Below are 23830 nucleotides of genomic sequence, written 5' to 3'. Positions count from 1 at the left end.
CTGTAACCAAAGTCTCTTCACATAACAGAAATAAAATTGTGTTGGACTTCACACAAAGCTCGATATAACTCTTGGGGGTGGGTCCCAACAGAAAACCACGAGTGATGAACCCGGGATGTACCTAAGGTGCCTTCATCTTTCGTTTGTGGGTGCTACGTCTTTGTAGTGTCCCGTCGCTGGCAGTGGCATCTGAGACAGCCTGTTCTCTCCGCTGTCCTGTTGGCCTCGATGACTTTGGTGGACGTCCTCTGGCCCATCGAGCCAGTGATGGACCCGCCTGGGAGGGAGCTGCCAGTTCCACAGCTGGCACCTCCCCAGTCATCGCAGCCTCATTGGGTGCCATGGTCACTGGCAGAGGGGCAGAGGAGCTGCTGCCCTCACCTGCAGCGCCCTGAGAGGCACCAGCAGAGATGATAGGCAGCTTGTCCACTGATGTGAGGTCCATTTGGCCCTCCCTGCTCACCGTAGATGGATGGGCACCAAGGGGGAATACCTGGTGGCCAAACCACTGCCCACACTGGCGCTGACCACATGAGGTAAATGCCCATGTGAGGCTGTTCAGGTCCGAGCACAACCCCAGGAACCCCTGATCCTGTCCCTGGAGCTGTCTCTCCATGAGAATCACCAATCTCTCCATGGAGGAAGCTTGGCGCTCAGCCATGAGGCTCAATGCATCAGCCACGGTCCACGTAGACTCCTCCACCACTGACACTGAGCCAAGCAGAGCACCATGTATCTCCACCAGATGCTCCCGCGCATCCAGTCGCATGTCAGCACTTGGCTGCATCGCCCACGACTCCAGAGGCTCATCATCTGCCGCAGACTGAGCATGTGCCTGGGCCTCTTCAGTCCTCCGACTGCAGGCGCAATCGGCACTTTCTGCCTCTGCCAGCTGCTCCAGTGACTGTGAAGTGCCCTCACCGCTGTGACCTGGGACACTAGCCGAAGATATGATGCCCACACTAAGGTGCCAGTACCTGCGCTGGTTCCTGCCTGGCAGAGATGGTGTGTCGCTTCTAAAGGTGAAACTTTATGGCCCTCAGGTGTCAGAGGGGCTCCTGCTGCTCCTGCTCCCGGCCGTGTGCCGATGATGTTGAAAGGAAGAGTAAGGAAATTCGATCAGTTAGCCTGCGGGCAATGTCAATGTACATGTCTGTCCCCTGGATCATCAAGCGCTCATCATTCCACACGCACTGGCCAAGTCATGTTGGTAACATCACTCACTGAACAATCAGCAATGGTATGGATGTTGGGAGATTACTGGTGACCTGAGTGCTGGCCACACATACCTGCCCGTGGAACCCCAGGCTCTCTGACTCCAGTGGACCTGGGCGTGTGGCACCTCTCCAGGTCCAGTGCCTCCTGCTCAAAGCGGCTGAACAGCAATATCTGGGCAGGCCCACCGCCAGTCCTCAGCCGCTCGGCGTTGTTATGAGAATTCTTCTCCTGGAAATGAAGAAATAGCATTGATAAGTGATGGTTGTACTGTTGAACATCCCCTCACACCAGGTCACCACCCTGACTTCCACATGTCCTGGAGTTTGACCAGTGCGCCTGGGTGTAGCTCCTCCAGGTTGACCCCACCACAGTCATGTGGGTGTCACTGTACCACATGCTGCGGGTGCAGAACCCATCTCATCGCCACCCCCTCAGGGTGACAAACACATAGGGAATATCTGGTGGGCCACCCAGCTAAGGACACAGGCCGTCACTGACCCATTGCACTCAGGACACTCAGACATGGGTGGGGCACCGGGGGGTGGGGGGGGAGAAGGTTACATGATGGGTGCAGTGAACGATGCCAACATGTTACTCACCCTTCCAGCGTGCAGCAGGTTCAGGTTGTTGAATCGCTTACGGCACTGGGTCCATGAGCGCCGCACCACGTTGTGGGAGCTCATGACCTCCGCAACCTCCTCCCACACACACTTGGTCAAGTGGGGTGGCCTCCTCCTCCTGTCCTTGGGAACAGGCACATCCCACCATGCTGTCACCTCCTCAAGGAGGGCAGCAAGGCATTCGTCAGAAAACCTGGGCACACACTGGCCGCCCGCCCTACCCTCCTGCATGGCTGTTTTAGATGTGCCTTGGCCCCAACCTCTGGCCATGTACAGCAGCCTTGGAGCAGCTGCAGCTTGGCCTTTAACCAGGCCGCCGGGTCGCTATTGGACCCAGCGGTGATTGCTGACCCAACTCCGCCCACTGTCCCCGGGAGTCACCAAACACGCTGGGCTGGCCTTAATTGGCCCACCCACACAAAATGGCGACGCGGTCCCAATTGCCAGCGGCTGCTCACACACTCCCCGCCCGATATGGGGAAAATTCTCCCCTAGGACTCTCGTTGACTTACAGAGGGCTTTGTTGTCAAACACTTGCTGCTATAGTTTGTAGAAGGCTGAGCTGATGCAGCTGATTCACTAAGGGTGGCCTTTAGAGATATGAGTTTTGTTTTGGCAATGTTCAAGGACAGGCTGAGTTTCTTGTTTGCAGAATTGAAGAGGTCGAGAGTAGTTTACTAATCAGGTGCGAGCGGGCAATGCAGCCACCCACAAACTGTAGGTCATGGGGAGGTCATCTATGGAGGTCAATTTAGTTTTGGCACGAAGACAACCAAAGAGTTTTCCATCTAGACAGTATTTAACACTGACACCAGAGGGCAGTTGATCTTTGATGAGGTGAACAGGCATTGTCAGGTAGATTGTAAATAGTATGGGGGCTATCACACAGCCTTACTTGACCCCGGTCTGAGATTTAAAGGCATCTGTTTCAGATCTCCCACTCACAACAGTTGTGGTCATATCATCGAGAAGAAGTTGTAGGATTGTGAAGAAGATTCTTGGACATCCAAACCTTGGGAGCACAAGCCTCATGATTTACTGAGTTAAATGCTTTGGTCAGATCGATAAATGGAATGAAGAATTCTTGCTTTTGTCCTCAACATTTTTATTGGATTTGTCTGGCAACACAAACCATGTTGGAGGCTCCTCTGGAAGGTCTGAAGTCAGACTGTGGGTGGGATCTTGTGGAGATGTCGGATAGCTGGCAAGACCCCTGCATCACCTGCTTTTGGGAAGGTCCACTACATCTAGGCCGGAAGCGGGCCTTATCCCGGGGTCAGAGGCCCTGAGGCTGATGTCCCGGCCACCTAGTGTGCCGGCCAATCAGAGGCCGGCAGTTCTTCTATACTCAGCAGCATCACGGGGGGTGGGGGGGGGGGGGGGGGGGTGGGGGGGGCGGGTGGACTACTGTCAGTATGACATCCACCCAAGGCCTCAGATCGAGTAGGAACCCAGGCACAGGTAAGTGATGACAGGGTTGGGAGGGGGTGTCGCTGGGGAGGGGGGTGTCAGCAGCAAGGGCAGAGGTGGTGCCTCTCAGCATGCAGCTGCCCCCTTTCCAAGGCTGGGGCCCTCGATCAGGCACTGAGTGCCTTTGAATGAGGGGCCGCCACTCCTGGGAGCCTGCGAGCACACACGGCAGAGTCTGCTCATCGCTCACTCAGCGAGCCTCCTGCCTGGCGCTGGGTTAATACCAGCGGTGGACAGATGAGGCCCTTAGAAAGGCATTAATTGCTCACTTAAGGGCCTCAATTGGCAGCAGGACAGGAAGGCTACCCGCGGACCTTCCTGCCCTGGATTTAATCAGAGAGGAAGTGGAAAGGTGGCAGGGTCCCCACCGAATCTCCGAAGAGGAGAACACAACAGCTAGATTTTCTGAATGCTGGTGGGCTCATATTCAACAGTTGAAATAAAAGCAGAAAATGCTGGAAGTATTCAACAAATTAAGTCGCATCTGTGGAGAGAGAAACAGAACGAATGTTACAGAATACTGACCGTGCATCAGAACCTGATGAACAAGGTTCTCTCCACTGATGCTGCCTATTCTGCTGAGTGCTTCCAGCACTTTTTGTCTTTTGTTTCCAATTTCCAGCATCCACAGTGTTTGCTTTTGTGTTAAATAGTTTAGTAACGCTTACTAATATTTTAAACAGCTGTTAGGCAATGTAAACTTTCTCTTCCGCAGTGTACAGTTCGGCCTCCCCTCCTTGATGCACAGCTCAGCGTCTCCTCCCAGGGCCTTCCTCAGCCTTTCCTTGCTGATGTCCAGCCCTTCTTCACCAGTCTGCTGCTCTGCATTTCCTCTCCAGTGTACTGCACAACTCCCCATCCTGTCATGCGAAGCACAGATTATCCTCTGGGATGCGCTGCCGAGCAGTTTAAAGAGAGCACTATAGCTGTAAAATATATTTTTGATTTGATCTTCTAGCTTTTATTTTGCCAATCAGCTGTTTTTTGAAATGATATATTGTCTTACCAAATGTGCCTTTAAAAACATACACACGCAAGCTGAAGATATCATCTCTCTCTTTCCTTTACAGCTGCAAAGAAGGTGGTCCCCATAGCTCCCAAAATCCCATTTGACCAGGCAGCAGGCCAGCCTTCCCCAGCAAGCCTTTCTCCCACACCTCCAAGCACTCCATCACCATATGCTGCGAACTATCCTCAAACCTACACTTTACCATCAAGCCAAACACCCCCAGCTGCTCCATCCCTGCCCTCTCCTCCATCCCAGACAAGCACTTTAACGAAGTCTCGACCCACACTCAAGCCCAGACAAAGACCCACCCTTCCACCTCCACAGCCTCCTACAACAGGCCTTCCTGGGTCTAGTCCACAGCCTTTGGACCATACAATTTTAGACAACCTGTCAGCTGGAGAAAGCATGTCTACAGGTATGAGTTTACCTTAATTTACCAATCATTGCAGAGGACACAGAATAGTGCTAACATGTTACGTTGCGTTGCAAATCAATGAATTTAAGTGTTGTTAAATTATTCAGTTTGGAATGATAAGATCAGTGAAATGATTTTGAATTCTTGTTTTATAAGTTATTTAAAATAGTCTACTGATTCAAAACCTTTAAACATTTACATTATTCCAAAATGAAATCAATAAGAGATTCTTTAACTCGTTCTCAGAATGTGGGCATCACTAGCAATGCTGGCGTTTATCACTCATCTTTAGCTGCCCTGCGAGGGTGATAGTGAGTCACCTTCTTGAACCACTGCATGTGGCTGGATACAACTGAATGACTTGCTAGGCCACTTCCTGAGGGCACTGCTAAGCCAAATTGACCAAGGGCAGCAGGATTCCTTCCCTAAAAGACAGTGGAGAAACTGCTGAGCTCTTAAGACAATTATAGTCACTTCTACTGATTATATTTTTATCCTCCAAATTTTTTGAACTGAATTGATATTCCCCAAATTGCTGGATTATTAGTCCATAACATAACCACTACACCACAATATCTGGTGGTTAAGTGTGTGGCAAAAATTAATTCGCTCCCTGACACTGTCTAAAGACACTTGAATCTATCAGTTTCCATTTTCAGACAGGCTGCCAGACATGATGGTAACCAAACGTTCTACCATCATGTAAAACTTAACTGGTGCAACATGTGTTTCCTGTAATGAGCTGTGTACTGGCTGACTGGCGCAATACTGACAGTCATTGTAAAGAGGCTCCCACTTGGAATGTCCCAGCCTCCCGACAATAGAAAATAACTTTGGCCAATGACCAAATTTCATGACAGAATTTGGAGGAAAACATGAATTTAAATGTAATTTTTTTAATAAACACATTAAAAATGAATTCCTGAATGTGTATTTCTACCAGTTCTCATTGTTAATATATTGTGATGTAAAAGGATAAAACAAGAATTCAAATGCATGATTTGAACCATGGTCATTTTGCCACAAAACCTTAAAATAAGCAAAGTTTATGGCAGGAGATGTTATCGCCCTCGAGATATGCAGCACTTTTGATTGAACAATTCACATAGTGAATTTTTCACAATTACTTTTATTTCCAAAATTTGTTTTATGCTCTGTTAAAACTGGAGAACTGCTTAAAAAATGGTTCAGCAATTCCAACTTATGTCCAGATAACTATCTATAACTATGTTATTCACATTGTAGGGCAGACTACAGGAACAGATGTAGTTTCACAGGCTTATGCGTAAGCAGTTATTTATCAGTCCCAAGTCCTTAGTCACCGTACCGTCCTCTGTAGCTGAAGATAAAAACCAATTAACCAAATTCCACATGGTTGGTTTCTATGGGAGGGTGGAACTGCTTAGAAACAAGATCACTTCCAAAAGCAAGTCCAGTTTCTGCTTATGCTGTCACCTCGGAAGGCTGAGTGACAGTATGTCCAGGGACACTTGCGGACATGACCTTGCTCATCACTAAAAGGCAACCTCATTATTGAGGTGACATCATGTTGCCAATCACTGCCCTGTAAATTCATTGCTATGTGTAATAATTACCTCTTGCCAATGGCTAAATGTAAATGTGCAATAATGAATAATGTTAATTTCAGAAAATTCTTCCAGTGAAGAAGAAATCCTGTGTAAAATGTAACAAACCGAGCAAAAAGGCCTTCAAGATGTGTCACAAGGCAGTGTCTTTCTTTAATTGGCTGGTACATTACTGATTTCCAGAATCCTAGCAACAAACCCTTTTCAACCTCTGCGGTTTCGTTTTTGAGAAACAACTGATGAAAAATATTCTGAAGCTGGTGAAAATTCAGTTGGAAGCATCTCTTTCACATTTCACTGTTCTTTGAATTTTGGGAAGAATGCTTCTTCTACCCACTGATAATGGCCTTTGCTGACAACCATGAAAAATGTATTTCAGATGTGACAGAAATGCAGTACTGATACACTATGACGTACTTAACATGACTCAGTTCATGGGATTGAGCACTGTTTTGATTGATGTACCTGGTAAACCTGGTACCCCACTCAACCTAACTGGTAGAGAATAGACCAACTCATCTCAAAATGCAGTCATCAGTACTCCAAGAATATGATGTATGATGTCTGCATATCATCCTTTGAGATTCAATTGTAAGAACTGGAAAAGAATAAACAATTTTGAAGAATATTAATGTTACGATTAACACTTTCAGAAGATGGTTTACGCTGGGTCAATTGTCTTTCACTGCCCAAAAAATGTCAACCTTATATTGTTGGAGTGGGCAACCAGATACTGATTTAAAGCACCTTTTACACTGGGATTTGACTTACTATTTTAAAGAGATTGGGAAATAATAGGCCCACTAGAATCAATATATGTAAATAAATGAAACTTTTTTTCTAGTGGGAAGAGGAGGAATTCTATTTTTATTGCAGGTCTGTTAACTTCTGACAGTCACTTAAAAGCCAAATAATTTAACCAGCTTTTGCAATTTACAATTTTACATCTATTTTGTCACATTTGCCAAGAACAATGTAAGCCTGTTTCAATAGTCAGAAGACCACAGGACACACAGAAAGTGATCATTTACCTGCCACCAAACAGCAAACGTTCCACAAAAAATAAAATTTGAGTAAATTAATTTAACTAGCTTGAGAATCCATTTGCTCATCTGATTTAAGTTCAAACTCACCAAAATTATATGGATATGTGAAAGTATTAGTAAAGCTTCCAATAACCATCCTTTTGATCAAACACTCATTCACTGATTTTGTGATATTTGATTTCTGATGAAGTGCTATTATGTATTATCATAATGAACTCAATTTTAAAGTTTAAGTTCAGGACAGTGCCTAAGATTATATGCAAATGTTTCCAAACCATTCTAGTTTAGTTCACCTCGCTCCACTGATTTCCCTGTCTCATCCAGTTGGTAATTATTTTCGATTGTGGTATCAAAACAACAAAGACACAACAGAATAAAAATTGGGCTCAAAGCTGTTCAGGCTTTTAATAAGATGCATTTTACAACCTCATTTTCCTGAATGGAATTTAACAGTTTTCCAACAAGAGGGCTATTGTCCCAAATTGTTCTCTCTCTTCTTTGTCAATAGACTTTTTAAAATGAGTTATTTCTCTTCTTTTGCTTACGTTTCTACATCAAACAGGGGAGTGCTGCTCTCTCCCTGGACAGTGCAGCTGTTTAAGTCGTCAATATAGCCCAGCCTGGCTTGTGCTCTGAAATTTCCTTGCCCCCCCACCACCTCACCACCTCACCACCTCACCCCACCCACAACCCACCACCCTCAGCAGCTGCCAAACAGCTGAAGTTTCCTTGTGGGTCATTCTGAGCTTATGTTTCCCATGTCTGTGATGCAGCAATTTGCCCAATCTTAGACCGATTGGGCCAAATGGGATTATCAAAGAGGAAAAGGTTCATGAAGAATTGTTAGTTCTTTCTCATAGAAAATCAAAATCCACCAACCAGGTAGATAGAATTTTTCATATCAATAAACATCGACCTGTTCCATGTGGCTGTATTTTTGCTTTTGGAACTTTGACTTCTAAATGTAAGAAGCTGAAGCCATTTGTAATAAGTGTCCTCACTTCAGTTTTCTGCCTCTATTATGTTGCTAGGGAGAAAAGTTGAGCTCTGCTGCATGTTTATCAATGATCTATTTTTAAAGCCTCTCCAAACACTTAAATATTTCTACTTACCCACTTCCCTTCCAAGCAAGTCAAACAGCAGCTGCATTTTGTATAACATCGATGCTGTTCAGACATGTGGATGCAAAATGAATTATAATTTCAATAGTCCATAGGTAGGCAAAAATGATTGGCTCTTGTCACTGATGATTTATTGTGTCTAAGCTTATTACCAATCTGGCTTAACATAGAATTCAGCATTAGCTAACTAATGAATCATGGGATTTGATAGCAAGCGAAGATGTATAAAATACTGAATGGGATAGAAAAGACAGATCTAGACACAATTAAACCATAACCATGGGACGGGAGAGTGAAAGTTCAATCTGACATAAGGTAAGTTTAAAACTGATATCAGAAAGGCTACTTTAACATCAAGAGTGAGCTTATGTTAATATAACTTACATTGGCATACCCCTTGGAGTCATTAGGAGTGTTGCTCTTGGACATGAAATACAAGCATAAATTTAAGTGGCCCATCCAATTCAAATAGAAAATGATGGACGCTGTTGCAAATAAAATGGCAAAGGAATTATGGAAGTGCAAGGGAGGCAGAGAGCATTGTTCTCCACTGATTTATAATTGATTATGGCCATGTCATCACTCTATTAAATGCATTACAAAAATAGTATTAAACATGTAGAACAAACTCCTGAATTGCTGCTGGCACTAACGGAACAAAACTCCCTGACTGAACATCCTACCAACATTGATTAAAAACAAAAAACTGTGGATACTGGAAATCCAAAACAAAAACAGAATTACCTGGAAAAACTCAGCAGGTCTGGCAGCATCAGCGGAGAAGATTGGCTTGCTGCATTGTTCCAGTGAAGCCCAATGCAAACTGGAGGAACAACACCTCATCTTCCGACTAGGCACTTTACAGCCTTCCGGACTGAATAGTGAATTCCACAACTTTAGATCTTGAACTCCCTCCTTCATCCCCACCCCCTTTTTTTTCTTCCCCCTTCCTTTTGTTTTTTCCAATAATTTATATAGATTTTTCTTTTCCCACCTATTTCCATTATTTTTAGATCTTTTATGCCCCCCCACCCCCACTAGAGCTGTACCTTGAGCGCCCTACCATCCATTCTTAATTAGCACATTCATTTAGATAATTTCACCAACTTCAACACCTCTGTGTTCTTTTGTTCTTTTGTCTGTGACATCTTTTGATTATCTGCTCCTATCACTGCTTGCTTGTCCCTACAACCACACCACCCCCCTCCACTTCTCTCCCCCCACCCAACTCCCCCCCCCACCCCTCCTCACCTTAAACCAGCTTATATTTCACCCCTCTCCTTGGATTCACCCAGTTCTGTCGAAGGGTCATGAGGACTCGAAACTTCAACTCTTTTCTTCTCCGCCCATGCTGCCAGACCTGCTGAGTTTTTCCAGGTAATTCTGTTTTTGTTACCAACATTGATTGCCTTTTCTTACACTAGAATAGCCATTTGGGGGTGGGGTACTAGTGGGCTGCAGCACCCAGAAGATCATAACCCAACAAGGGGCAGCACTGTCAATTGAGAAGAGGAGGGAGCAAGTTGAACTATTCAAATAGATCAGAAATATTTGCATTTGGTCTTATAAATTGAAGGATAATTTGGAAAATATGAATCTTTTTTAGTTGATAACATTTCATACAAGCTTTTACGTGTATATTTTTTTCCGAGTTTCATTATTCCATTTTAATTTGATTGTAGTTTATATGTTTCTTACCAAGATGGACAGTTAATTTCTTGCGTGTGTTACATTTCAACTTTGTGTGATTGATATAAATTTTCTTTTCAGTGGAATTTCTCTGATTATCGTTTTCAAAATTCTGAACAAATTTTCTATGATGTTCTTTTTGCCTTTTGGGTGCCTATGTTTCATACTTGCAGCTGTTTGACCAGAATGAGTCTGTATTGGCTAAGTGTGAGGGGGAATTTAGGGTAAGCTGGAGAAACAACCTCCCCTCTGACACTTCAGCTAACTCTGGAACTCCTTCAGTTGCTATTTGTATGTCACCACTAACTCATCTGAACTGGCCTTTGCATGAGATTGAAGCAGAGTTGCATGGCTTGATGTTGGCACAGAATTCAACAATGTTTAATTAGTGACTCTTGCTCTTTTTAAAGTATCCCTACTTTCTGTCCCTTACTACCATGTAATATACCTGAATGAATCCCTTGATCCCATGGCTTTAGTAATTAAATGTAACTTGCTTTATTTGTATGAAATATTTTGCCCTCTTCCATTTCATTATTATTATTTATAAGGGATGTCATGATATTACAGTGTGAGGATAATATCCCACACTATCCAACAAACTACTGTGACGTTGTGCATTTCCCATATTCTGAACCAGCGCACAGGATTTCAAGGTTAGCAGAATTTACATCCTCCCCACAGAGAAATGTAAACCTTTCATATGATTCTATTTGAATCAAAACACAAGAGAAGAAATTAAAGTGTTTTATTATCTTAACGCAAACTTGGTTATAAAAAAAGGAAATTTCTGACTAAACGTTTTGGGTTTGTTTAAGGATAGAATTAGATACTGTGGTTAGAGTTTTCTGTTTGTATGCTCACCGGGTATGAAAGGAAGTGAGTGACCAGAAGCAAGCTCCCGAGTGCAGAAGTGGGAACGAACCTTGGCTTTCATTGGCATTGGAGACTGACTGTGCTTCCATTGAGATTTGATAGGGTCTTGGTGCCAGTTTAATGGTATCACCAGTTACACTTACACAGACACACTTTAAAAATAAACTTCAAGTTTGGCACAAGCACAATCAATGTTGAAATAACTAAAATTTAATAAATACATCATATCAGACTTCTATTAACTACAAAGTTATGTATTCCATACTGTACAACACATGCATTATCATTTTACGAAGCACCACGACACTCTGGATGTATATTTTCTTCTTCGTTTCACTGTTCTTTGCTGTGCAGTCTCATTACACATTAAAGACACAGAGACAGCAAATAGTTCACAAATTGAAGATGGCGCCAATGATGACAGCAGTGATTTAGCGAGGAGGTTATACATTAATGTGCAAAGTACAGATTACACTTGATGTAGGATGGCCAAGTTGTACTATTAGTGATGGAGTTGATCTGCAGACACTTCTTGGGTGGAAACATTAAGTTTATTTACAACATACCCAGCAGCAACTACACGTGTGCTTTCAACTCCAACTGTATCTCTACACTGACTGCTGAAGTAGCCTGCGCTACTTTCCTATTACTTACTAAAGGTCATTTGACATCTAACAAGTGTTATTCTTAAAGATATATTACACACTAAATAAAACCATAATTACAGCATTTCTCCCCCTTTAACTCAGCTATACATATTATATTTACAAGTACATATTTTTCAAGACAAGACAAGATAATATTTATAATATTTACTTGGGTAAGGAATTTACAAGTTCAGTCTTCCAGGTGGTTTCCTGGTACATGTGGAATGTTGCAGCACCACAATTTCAGATTCTTTGTCAGGAACATTCTTTTCTGGAGTTGCCTGAAAATCAGATGCTTCGATGGGCACTTGCAGTTCTGTATCCTCAACTCTTACAGGAACATCAGACATGTCCATCCTGGGTTGAGTATCCTCAACAGGAAACACAAACCCAGTCATGATCACTGGTGGAACCAAATCTTGGTGATTTGTCTCTCTCTTCCTTAAATGGTCCACATGTTTCTGAATGATCCGGCATCCATGTGGTAAGATTGAGGTCCAGTCACTGTACTTATTTCCCCCAATAACCATTTTGGTCCTTCCCCGCAATTTGTGACTATACCAATTGTGTCTAGTTTTCTGGCTTCCCTGACTCCTTTCCACCTTCCCCTCTAAATCTGGCATTATTAAGCTCAATCTCGTCCTGAGACGGCGTTTCAACAATAACTCCGCAGGTGTGACACCTGTTGTTGTGTGAGGGGAGGTCCTGTAATGGAAAAGAAAGTGTGCTGGCTTGGTTGCTAAGGAATCACCAGTTAGCTTTTGCATATCTGCCTTGAACGTTTGAACTGCCCTTTCGGCCAGTCCGTTTGAGGGAGGGTGGTCTGGCACAGTTTACACTTCTGTGGCTGGTTCAAAAGGATCAATTCTCCCAACTCTCTGGCATTTTGAGAGGGGTAACTTCTTCAATCCTAACAGAGCTTGTTACTTGTACCTGTGTGAGGTACAGTGCCAATTTTTTTTTAACCTTATTTCTCATGTTCAATCCTATTTTATCTACATCGCCAGTTTGTTGTAGGGTGGCCGGGAGTACTATAAATGATAGAGTTGATCTGGAAACACGGGTTAGAGAATTACGCTCGGCATGCAGGTGCTCACTTGACATGCCTGAGCGTGAAATAAAGTGCGTTGACATCTGTCAAGTGTGCCAACGCCAACGCGCACCCTCGTGATAGGTCGGTGGGCGTGCGCCAGGGCCAGATACACGCCCGCCAACAATTAAAAGGCCATTAAGTAAGTAATTGTCCTGAATTTTTCACTGCCTGTTCAACCTAACAGTTAATGGGCAGGCGAATAGGCCAAGAAGCCTTTTGCATTTTTTAGAAAATCTCTTCCACGGGCGGGATGAGGTTTCCTGAAGCAAATAAAAATAAAATAAAAATTTAACACTTGAATTAAAAACATGTCCCTATTCATGTGACATAGTCACATGAGGGAACATGTTCTATGACATTTTTATTAATTTTTTTTAAACAGCTCCGTGCCTCAGGGAGATTGAAACGCTCTTTCACTCACACATGCTAGGCCCATTCACCCTCCTCCCCCCGCCTGCTCAGCGCTGCCACTCATGTTCCACACTGGGGGCGGGCCTTAATTGTCCTGCCCACATAAAATCGCGGCACGGTGCCGATCGCGGGCAACGGTCGGCTTCCAGACCCCCCACCCCCACCCGCCGAACACCCCCACCAAGGGCAAAATTCTGCCCAATAAGTTTATTTACAACGTACTCAGCAGCAACTTCACTTGTGCTTTCAACTCCAACTCTATCTCTACATTGACTGCTGAGGTAGCCCGTGCTACTGTCCTATTGGTTACTACAGATCATGTGATCTCTCCTGACAAGTATTACTCTTAAAGGTACATTACACACTAAATAAAACCATAATTGTTACAACACCCTAGGCCTTTTTAAATCCAATTATGTTACAAATTTAGCTTTTATTTTAGTTTGTTGCTGATAGGAGCGTTTGTGATTTTTGTTGTGTGTGTTTGAGTGCAAGAATTGAGAGCACTAAAATGAATCTAGAAATAGACAGCAAATCAATAAGTGCCGAGAAGAGGAAAGTGGGATGTTGTCCAGCCACTTTCTCCATTTGCAGGATGAGATCTCGAGGCAGGAAGGAAGTCACATGATGAAGTGTGGGCTGTTGCTTATGTAGAAGAACAAAAATGGGAGTAAGCAGACCAGAAAACACGTGAAGGCTGCAGATCTGAAATGCAAACAGGAGATGCCAAAGGTGCACAATAGTTTGATCAGCATCTAGAAGAGAAAGGTTGACATTTCAGGTGTGACACTGCATCAGAATTCCTCACTCCTAGGTAAAAAACAACCTGGAATATTAACCTGTTATTTTCTTTCAACCTATTGATTAATCTGCCAGACAATTTCCAGTTCTCGATGTTTATTTCAGCTGTTTAATAAAGACTTCAGATCCATGGATTTACAAACAGGGGAGAACAGAGTGCAAAAGCAAGGAAATTGGACTAAACCTTTATAAATCGCTGATTAGCCCTAAGCTGGAGTATTGTATCATATTCTGAGCATTACACTTTCAGAAGGATGTCAAGGCCTTGGAAGAGGTCCAGAGGAGCTTTACTAGAATGGAACCAAAGATGGGGAGGGGTCTTCAGTTACATAGAGAGACTGGAGAAACAGGTTGTTCACCTTAGTAGACGACAGTAAGGGGAGATTTGATAGAGATGTTCAAAATCATGAAGGGTTTTGTTAGAGTCAGTAAGGATAAACTGGCATGGAGGTTGGTAACCAGATGACGCGGATTTAAGGAAATTGGTAAAAGAGCTGGAGGTAAGATGCAGAGAAATATTTTTACACAGTGGGTTATTATGACCTGGATTGCACTACTGGAAAAGGTGGTGGAAGCAGATTAAATAATTACATTCAAAAGACAATTACTAGAAAGGGGAACATTTTTGCAGGGTCATGGGATAAGAACAAGGCAGTGGGATTAGTTGGATAGCTTTTTCAAAGTGTCAACGCAGGTGCAAAGGGCTGAATATCCTCCTCCTGTGTTGTAAGATTTCATGACACTATGTATCCAGGATTTTAGAAAACTATTTAAAGAACTCTAGTGAAAAATATAGCAAGAGATTCTACATTTTACTAAGTTTGTTAAAAGGTCTAATTAACAGATTTCAATGAGAACGTAAAACAAAACAGTGATGGTCAATCTGCAGTGGTCTAGCGTGATTTAATTGTACCTGGTTTCTACTTCAGTTCATTGCGTAGTTCACAAAATAACTTAAGCCCATCTCCCTTAATGGTCCAGAGGCTGTACACACAATAGAACTGTACATGGCTGGGATATTGCACAGTAAACTGACATACATAGAAGAACAAAATGACATTTATCGACATGAAATATTCTCAGCCTTGAAGCAGCAAGGGACAGAATTGGCAGGAGCTAGAGCCAGGGACAAAATATTAAAAGAACCAAGAATCAGTTCTGATCTTGTCAGATAATCATATTGTGACATCCCTATTATCTGTCACAAGCTAATGGCACTAACAAGGATGTTTGATGGAATGACACTTTTTTAAAGTATATATGAGTGTGCTATGATGATTAAATTGTATCATTGCTAATGAATCATTTGTTTTCGCTGCTTGCAGATATTGACAATCCAGATCCCTCTTTTGTACAGTCAGTAGAGCTTCATGATGCACTCTACACTGAATCTTCAGACGAAATTTGCACAAACTTTGTGGCAGACTCTAGAATAAGAGCAGATTCTGATGAGGAGTCAGAAAGTACTGTCCTATGACGTAAGAACACTCCATTTGTGTGGCTCAAGCTGTACATATATTACATCTACAGGATGGTAGATCAGTGAGCACCTCTCCACATAACTACAAGAAAAGTTACTTCCATTAATGATGGGAATGAAATTCTATAAGATGAAAATGTTGCTTTGGTTTGAGTGGTTGGTCAGCCCTTTAAAACACTGTTCTGTTGTCTGTGATCAATTTTTATTTTTTTTACTTTTTATTTAGCCTTACTGAAATGATTTTTTCAATAAAGAACTTGGCCTTTGAACCTGCTATTTAATTTGATTTATATATTTTCATAATATATGATAGATACCTAATAATAATGGCATATCATACAATGATACTTTCACACCCACATGGAACTAAGCGTTTATGTATTTTCTGTACAAGGAGACTGTCATTGTGGGACGGTAGTTTGAGTTTCTGTATATGGCGAAACTTATGATTCTCCAGCGAGAATGGGTTTCCACAACTAGGAGGTCAGAATCTTGTATTTAAAAATCTTCCCATCTACAAAGGAAAGGCCCTTTCGTTTATATACACTGGAATGAACAAACCCTTAGAGTGGGCAGAAAGATGGGCTGAAAAAGTCGATGCATCTACAGTCCAAAATTATCAAAAGACATCTTCAATGTCCGACAGATGGAGAAGGTAAACTCAGGATTAAGTCGATAAGCACTGTTGGTGAGGGAATGAACTGTTCTAGTGCGTACCAAATGGCAACAGCCAGTCAAAGATTTTGACCCTCTAGAGTTTTACAGAATCGCAAACAAAATCCATTTCTAAAAGTAGCTGTTCACACGAAATGAAAACAAGACTATATTCCCAATGTAATATAAATTACCATAGAAAGTATAATTCTGTGTCCCATTGTACACATCCAAGTATTTGTCTGTTTATACAGTTCAAAGGAGAAATGTGCTAAATACAGTGAGATAGTTTAAATTTGTATAATACACAAGAGCCTGGCACTTGCCAATCATCCTGAAAGTTTAGCCAGAAAAAGGGAAGAAAAGTCGTCAGTATTGTACTTCAAAAAAAAAAATCTGTATGTGGATGGTGACTATTACAATGGATTGTTGTGGCTGTGAAACTTGTTATCATGCCAGAAAACCTTGTATGAATAGAATTCAATTAATGTCTATGTAAATGTTGTATTAAAATATACTGTGTATTTAAGGGAAAGGGGCTAGACTGGTGACTGGTTATGTGGCTATTGCCTTTGTAATGTACAGGACCTAAAACATTGCTCAGTGCAGTGACCTATTTTAAATGACCATAGAGTTGCAGAGTTATGAGAGAACATAATATATCTGTTATATAAACACTTGTTTCATGCATTATGTTTCACTTGAAATATATATATAATTATAGTGCTTTAAAATAAACACTCCTTGAAATTAGAGGGTTTAGTGGCTATGTCTGAGAATAAATAGTACTGATTCCCTCATGTGTGGTCTCACATCTAAAACCTGGAGAAAAACCGAACTGAAAATAAAAAAGATGAAATATTACAAAATGTAGAGCAGACTTGGTGTGTCCTAGAAAAATGTTACAATTTCATATCAGCAAAAAAAATAAAATGTACACATTTTGACAAAATATGAACATTCCATTTGTTATGTTCGTGTGTGGCTCTGTGTTATGGATGACAATAGATACAGTTTTTTCTAAATGAATGTAAAATGCAAAGACCATCATCCCCTGTGGGACCTGAGGGTTTTACGAAGGTTAATACCGTAAGTGCAAACCCTTTCATAGACAGATTTTTAATTAGTAACGAGTTGAAAGGTTATGGGGAGAGGGCAGGAAATTGGAGTTGAGGCCAAAATGAAGTCAGTCATGATCGTAATGAATGGTGGGGCAGGCTCAAGGGGCTGAATTGCCTACTCCTGCTCCTAGTTCTTATGCTCTTATGTTCGTAGGTCTGAAAATTGATGGGTGTCCGATAGAGAACAATGCTTCTGCCACACGGTGGAGGCAGAGGGAGCTGTCGTGTTGCTATGTGCATTATGATGGAATTAGATTCAAGCCATGCCCTCATAGAAACTTCAAATCACAGGATAATGCAGAATATTGTCCAGATTTTTCAGGTTGATGGCTGTTTGGCAGTCTCTGGCCCATTCTCTTTCATTGTATGTTGACAAATCTTTCCTCTTAATGAATTGGTGATATTTCTGAGATCTGAGGTAGTTTTAGTCCTTGACCTCTAGAAAAGGAATAATGAAAGCTGCTGACTTACTGGCCCTGAGATAACTCTTCAATTAGGCCAGTCTCATCTGATTTATTTTTCATTCTCTCACAGCATGTGGGCATTGCTAGTTAAACCAGCATTTATTGCCTGTCCCTCACTATCTGTGAGTCAAGCGCTAGATTTGATACCAGTCTCTAATGAAGAGGAGAAGTACAATTCTGCCTCCACACATCCTATTTGAGGTTTGCAATGAAAACAATGCTGCTTGCACACCCTTCACTTATCACACATCAGCAGCTCCCCAAACCTGATAGTTCCAACACTTTGAGCGTTGCGGTAGCATTTCTAAGCCCTTTTTGATACACTAAAAATTTCAGTTCTTACTTTAGATTAATTTTATGGATGAACTTTTTGTTTTGGGTCAAAGTTTGGTTTATGGACCTTTCTCAGCGAGGCACCATGGCTGAGTGTGCAATTTCCTACATAACTGACCTCTTCACTTCAACCTGTCCCCTGTAGGCAATTACAAACTGGAGGTCAGGCACTTCCCACGGGAATAGGTTTATTTTAAAACCATGGAACAAAAAACTGGGTATGACACAGACCTTTCACATCCTGTATGGAAGCCAGGAGAGCTGGTGCAGCCTTAGCATCATCACTTCCTTTCATTGAAGATCAAGAGCCCTGGCTGCACCCCAACATCCAGAAACTGAGCAGGATATGAGGAGGCACGTGGATCAGTGTGTCCACCAAGGACCCCGTCAAAGGGATTTGGGCCACAAATGACCATTAGCCCTGAGATTCTACAATTCTAAGAGGAGTTGAATTCTGACACTTTCAATCTGTTGGGGTGGTTCTGCAATGACACTTTACAATTTGTATTGTAAATGTACAGTTATTTTGTGGAGATGCCCAAAGCATGAATAATTTACAAATTAATAAAGATGTTTAATAAATATAAAGCATCAACTATTCTGGGCAAATGAAGATATGCTGGTGAGATTTGAAAAATAAAATTGTTTGGCCAGTTAACTGAGATTTAAATGGACATGTGCTTCAGTGCTACTGCTTCAGCTAGAGAAGGAAATTGTAGCAGTATCTTGAACTGGACAATGCCTGTGGAGTGTTTATTTAACAACCTGCGCAGAATGTAGTAACACTGCAAACAGTAGCAATTTGTTCACTATTCATATTTCTACAGTGGAGTGTTGGCCTACTTCTGCAGACTTGGACAAAATGCTGAAATATTTCCACTGTGATATCAGCTGATGGGCTGAATTTCCCCAGCCCAGTGATGCCAGGCTTGGAGGCTGGAAGCACAGGAGGATGCGCGTCGGGAAGGCTATCTGACCCACTCCCACCAGGGGTAGGCCGGGAATCAGATTGGCCGATTACCCTAATGGACCTGCGGACCTAGGCTTTGCTCATTTCTGTACAGCAGTGCAGCCCGTGCAAGGGCACTTCCATGCTGAGACGCGCTCATGGCCCCCGACCAGCCTCAATAGCATCCACCTCTCCCAATGGTGGCTGCTGAGACTCAGGGCTTACCTGGACCTGCTCTGACTAGACCTGAAACATCGAGAGGCCTAAGGGCGTTGAATGCAGAGGCGGCCATTAGGATGAGAACTAAAGTCCTCAGCAAAATCCAGCCCATTTTCTCATGTTTAGCAATCTTTGGTTCAGATCCCTTTTTAAAGGAAGGAAAATTCTGGTTTGGTTATGCTATTAAGTCTTTAGGAACTACAGATTTGACTTGCTATAACCAAACTAACCAGCAGATGGTGATGTTGTTTGTTCTGAACTCTTGAGCTTGGGGTTACAAACCCAGTACCATAACCACTTGGCTATTTAGGCCAAGCTTGTTTGTTCTGAAGATGCAGTTTGAAATTCTGACAACAGTAGCTCATTAATTTAATGATATGGTCAATTAGTTTAAATGGCAGTAAACAATCAGCTCTTCAACATGTTTGTGTACTTTAAATTACTTCTGTAAATTGTTGCGTTTCCTCAAATCTTATTTTTATGCTAGCACAAAACTCTCAGTGGTAACACTATAGCAAAATACCGCGGATGCTGGAAATCTGAAATAAAAACGGGAAATGCTGGAAAAACTCAGCAGGTCTGGCAGCATCTGTGGAGAGAGAAAGAGAGACAGAGTTAATGGTTTTTGGTCGAGGTCACCTTTCATAAGAACAGAAGGAAGATAGAAATGTAAGCATTGTTAAGCCAGCATAAGTTGGGGAGGGGGCAGAAAGAACAAAAGGGAAGTTTTGTCATTGGGTTGGGCAGGGGAGATTCACAAAAAGATTTCATGATGCAGCAGCCAAAGAGAATGGTAATGGGTATGGTAAAGGATATGGTAATATGGATAATAGGATATGGTAAGATGGATATGGTAATGGGTATGGTAAAGGAATAATGATTATGTCCAGATGAGGCATGAATGGCTACATAGCAACCGTCTGAATGTAACATTGACTCCAGCAAGAAGATGCTTCAACCAGTCAGATTGAAGAATCCTCACTGAACCATGCAGGGGTCAAAGCAGGAAGTAAACAGTGAGAAATATAAATTACATTTAAATCATTTTACAGGGAGTAAAATAAAGATCGGGACTTACAGTTGCAAAGAGATAGATAAAACAGAAAAAACAAAAACTATTGCTTTAAAATCTGCAAGATCATTTTTTTCTCTGAGGGAATGAGGTTCCATATTTGTAAAATTATCTTTTTCAGGCCCAGAGATGTTGTTATTATCACTTGCTATGCTGTTAAAAACACATTTACACCTGAATGCATAAACCTAGCATTTTTAGTGGGTGACTGTTGGGTAATTGCCCTATGTCCACATCATGACAGTGATTTCAGTGCCAGGTCTAACAGTGAGGAGTACAACACCGCCCCCTATGGGTATCTCTAAGAGCAACTTCTAGGGTTTCCATATAGACCTGCACGTGTACAGATACCAATGCAGATTTTTCCTGTAATAACAGTGAGCGCCAATGGTTTCATTAAGATTATTGCAGCAAAATCCAAGCCAATGTTGCCCACCTTATTCAGCACTGGATGTTTCTGTACTGAGTACTGACAGGGTGGGTCACTCAGAATGTAACAACTTGGGAAAAGGTTGGTACATAAATTATGAAACCACCAACTAAGTTCCATTGAGTTGTAAATAGTGACGTCCTGTTTGGGTATCAACGTCTGTACTGATGGAAGCAGCACACTAGAGTCGGTGTGCAGTACTCATTAACACATCTACCTTGCTGGAAATCTTGAATGTTCCTCTGGACTAACCACAATTCCCAGTCTAAGCCCTTTCCTAATTGACAGATGGTGCCTGACCTCCCAGCTCCTGAGAGTAGGTTTCATGTCTCATCCTGATTCATGCAGCTTAGGAGAGTCCAAATGTGGGATCTGGAAAAATTCCCAGGCATCCCAGTTGAATCCCAATGGGAAACAGAAAACTCTCAATCCATAAGTATCAGAGCATTGTGGATGGGATTAAGTTGGACAGCCACTCTCTGGGGTTTCTTTGCCCGGCACCTCCACAACTCTTCACTTCTTGAAATCATTGAAGACTCAACATTCCAGTGTGTTCAGGTCTGAGCCCACTAGGTGAACTTTCCATTGTGAGGAGGCACCAATCCAAATATTAAATCAATACATGACTGAGTCACTCTTCGGAGCTGGACTCAGCCAAGTTGGGAGAAATGACTTCCTTTCGTGCATCAGCTCTTGTTATATCCTGAATAAACGGAACGGATATATGCACTCACTGGGGAGAATTCTCCCCCACCTTGTGGGGGGGATTGTGCCAGAGCGAGCAGGGGTAGGGTGGGTTCCCGATCAGCGCCCCCCAATCAGGAACACACCCCCATTTTACGTGGGCGGGCCAATTAAGGCCCACCCAGCGTGACGTGCACCCAGAAGCAATGAGCGCCTCCCTGTGCCGGAGCGGGGGAGGGTTCCCTGAGTTGGGGCCTGCACTCTTTCAGACAGGCACGTGAGAGAGCGCAGAAATCTTCCTGAGGCACCTCTGTGCCTCAGGGAGATTAATTTAAGTTTTAAAAGTTTAAATAAAGAAAAGGAAAACTTTTCAGACCATGCCCCCTCGTGTGACAGTGTCGGGCAGCTCAGTTTATTGGTTTAATTAGCTTTTAAATGGCCTTAATAGGTCTTTGACAATTTGGTGGGCGCGCAACTGACTCCGGTGCGTGGCTGCCAGACTGAAAATTTAAATGACACGTGGTGAATATGGGAGGCCAACCCGGTGTCACCGTGTGTCACTTTCTGCCTCAGCGAGTGGGCCCTGCCCTGGCTCGCTGAGCCGAAAATTCTGGCCAATGTAGGAAATCAATCAAATACCACAACATCCTTTAATAAGATGATCCAATATGGATCATCGGCTCAGTTCTCCGTCTGAAACATGTCATGCCCTTATGTCATATTTGGACTTTTAAAATACAAACTTTATTCAATGTGGAATCTTTTGAATTGTTTTTTTTCTTTTAAGGTGGACAAGGTGTTGCAAAGGTGGCAGGCTGAGGTCAGGTGACCTGATCTGTGCATTCGAAGAACTAACCCAAGAACTGACTCATTTTCTCACAAGGACAAATGGTGCATTCCAGACAAAAGGAGTTAATTATACGTTTCCCTAAAGACCATCAGATGGTCATCGGAATTGACTGGATCCTTTGAAAGAAAGTAAGCCACTGGCTTACATCAGCGGGACAATAATCCAGAAACCATGAAGCAGGCTGTGGCTCATCAGTCTAAGAACACCGCCGCTTTTGGTGAAGGATCCACACTTGTGGGGAATCAAAGGTCAGCAGCCATGTTTGTCCCTTTGAATCTTTCACTGAGAAATGCTGTCTGCGGAGAAAGAGAGACACAGGAAAGGCAGCAATGTCTGGGCCTGAGAAAGATCTGAAGGCTGCAGCATCATAACATCTCCAAGCCTGTTCCACTTCAGGTCCATCAAGACAGGAAACTGACTCCCAGTATCAGGACTACAAGAAACTGACTTCCTGGCACACAGAAAGACCATCGCTTTGAAAACCCCACAAACAACTTCGGCAAATGACTTCGACTGTTGAACTCACCTAAACCGCACTTCAAGTATGAGGAAGGTGTTCCATCAGGCCAGCAACATATCACTTCCAGAACAAGACACCATGTGAATTATGAACGAACCTTTTTTTATATAATTTGTAAAAATACTCTATTCTCTCCAATTGTACTTTCCTTGTGTGTGTTTGTGAGTGTTTCACAGACACAATCTGTGTTTTTCCATTGCCTATGATCAAAATGTTTTGCATGTGAGGTGTGTGTATTTTTATACTCAGAGTGGTTGTCCCAATTCGAATAATTCCAGCAGCAAGTTTTTGTGAGTTTTAAAATAAAGAAGGTTATTTATTATCCCACATTTGCCCAGGAGGTTTGAAAATGTAATCTCTCACTCATTCACCTCACACACCCTATTTATTACATGTACATGATGAAAAAGCACAATATGATTACAAAGTATGATTGTCTCAGTCTCTCTTTCATGGCAGGCCTGTAGTTTCTTAGGTGGTCGATGCTTTTAGTTGAACTGAAGCTCTTGTAAACAAAGGGTTCTCAGTCAACTGCAAAACTTCTTGTAGTTGAGTTCCAGGAGTATTTTTCTCAAGTAAACCTGAATTTGGATCAGGTTGGGGAGAATCCTTCTCCCACTCTCAAGGTATTGCTATTTATTACCTTGGCTACTTAATTGACTGCAGTTCTTTCAATGGCTTTCTGCTGATCCCTCTCTTCAGAGCTGATTCTGGCTGTTTTTAAAAGCAGGCTGTCTAACCCATGTGACCTGTTACAAGTCCAAAGTCCTTTTCCCAATAAGGTTGATGTTATTTGATGCTTTGAAATTTACCCAGTTTATATTTGGATGAGGGACATCATAAACAATGGGAGGTCCATGGGGACCCCCTTCACAATCGTCTAACACACATTGAGTTTTGACATGTCTTTTGTCCATGGTGAATCAGAAAGGTGAGTCAGCTGGAATGCTGTCATCCTTTTGTGACATTCCATCCTTAAACAAAAATCTATGTGAATTCCCCAGTTGGCTGTGAATGCCCATATATAATTAGGTATTTGCTTGAATCTCAGG

General features: G+C 42.6%; 1 protein-coding gene across 8 annotated transcripts in view; it reads left to right on the top strand.

The window, feature by feature from the left end:
• Positions 1-17088, top strand: part of LOC121293749 (rho GTPase-activating protein 44) — a 366274-nt gene extending 349186 nt beyond the window's left edge. For 3 of the 8 annotated variants that reach the window (XM_041217014.1, XM_041217018.1, XM_041217017.1), the window contains 2 exons: positions 4379-4732; positions 15328-17088. In XM_041217014.1, coding sequence (XP_041072948.1) covers positions 4379-4732; positions 15328-15479 — 506 coding nt within the window. In that variant the 3' untranslated portion in view covers positions 15480-17088. Of the gene's footprint in view, positions 1-4378; positions 4733-6380; positions 9202-10255; positions 10399-15327 lie in introns of those variants that run through there. The other 5 variants (XR_005946594.1, XM_041217016.1, XR_005946595.1 and 2 more) reach the window with 5 other exon arrangements.
• Positions 17089-23830: the final 6742 nt, after the last annotated feature.

This window comes from Carcharodon carcharias, chromosome 22, assembly GCF_017639515.1.
Source record: "Carcharodon carcharias isolate sCarCar2 chromosome 22, sCarCar2.pri, whole genome shotgun sequence".
NCBI classification, from domain to species: Eukaryota; Metazoa; Chordata; class Chondrichthyes; order Lamniformes; family Lamnidae; genus Carcharodon; species Carcharodon carcharias.
This window is presented reverse-complemented; position numbering and strand designations above follow the sequence as displayed.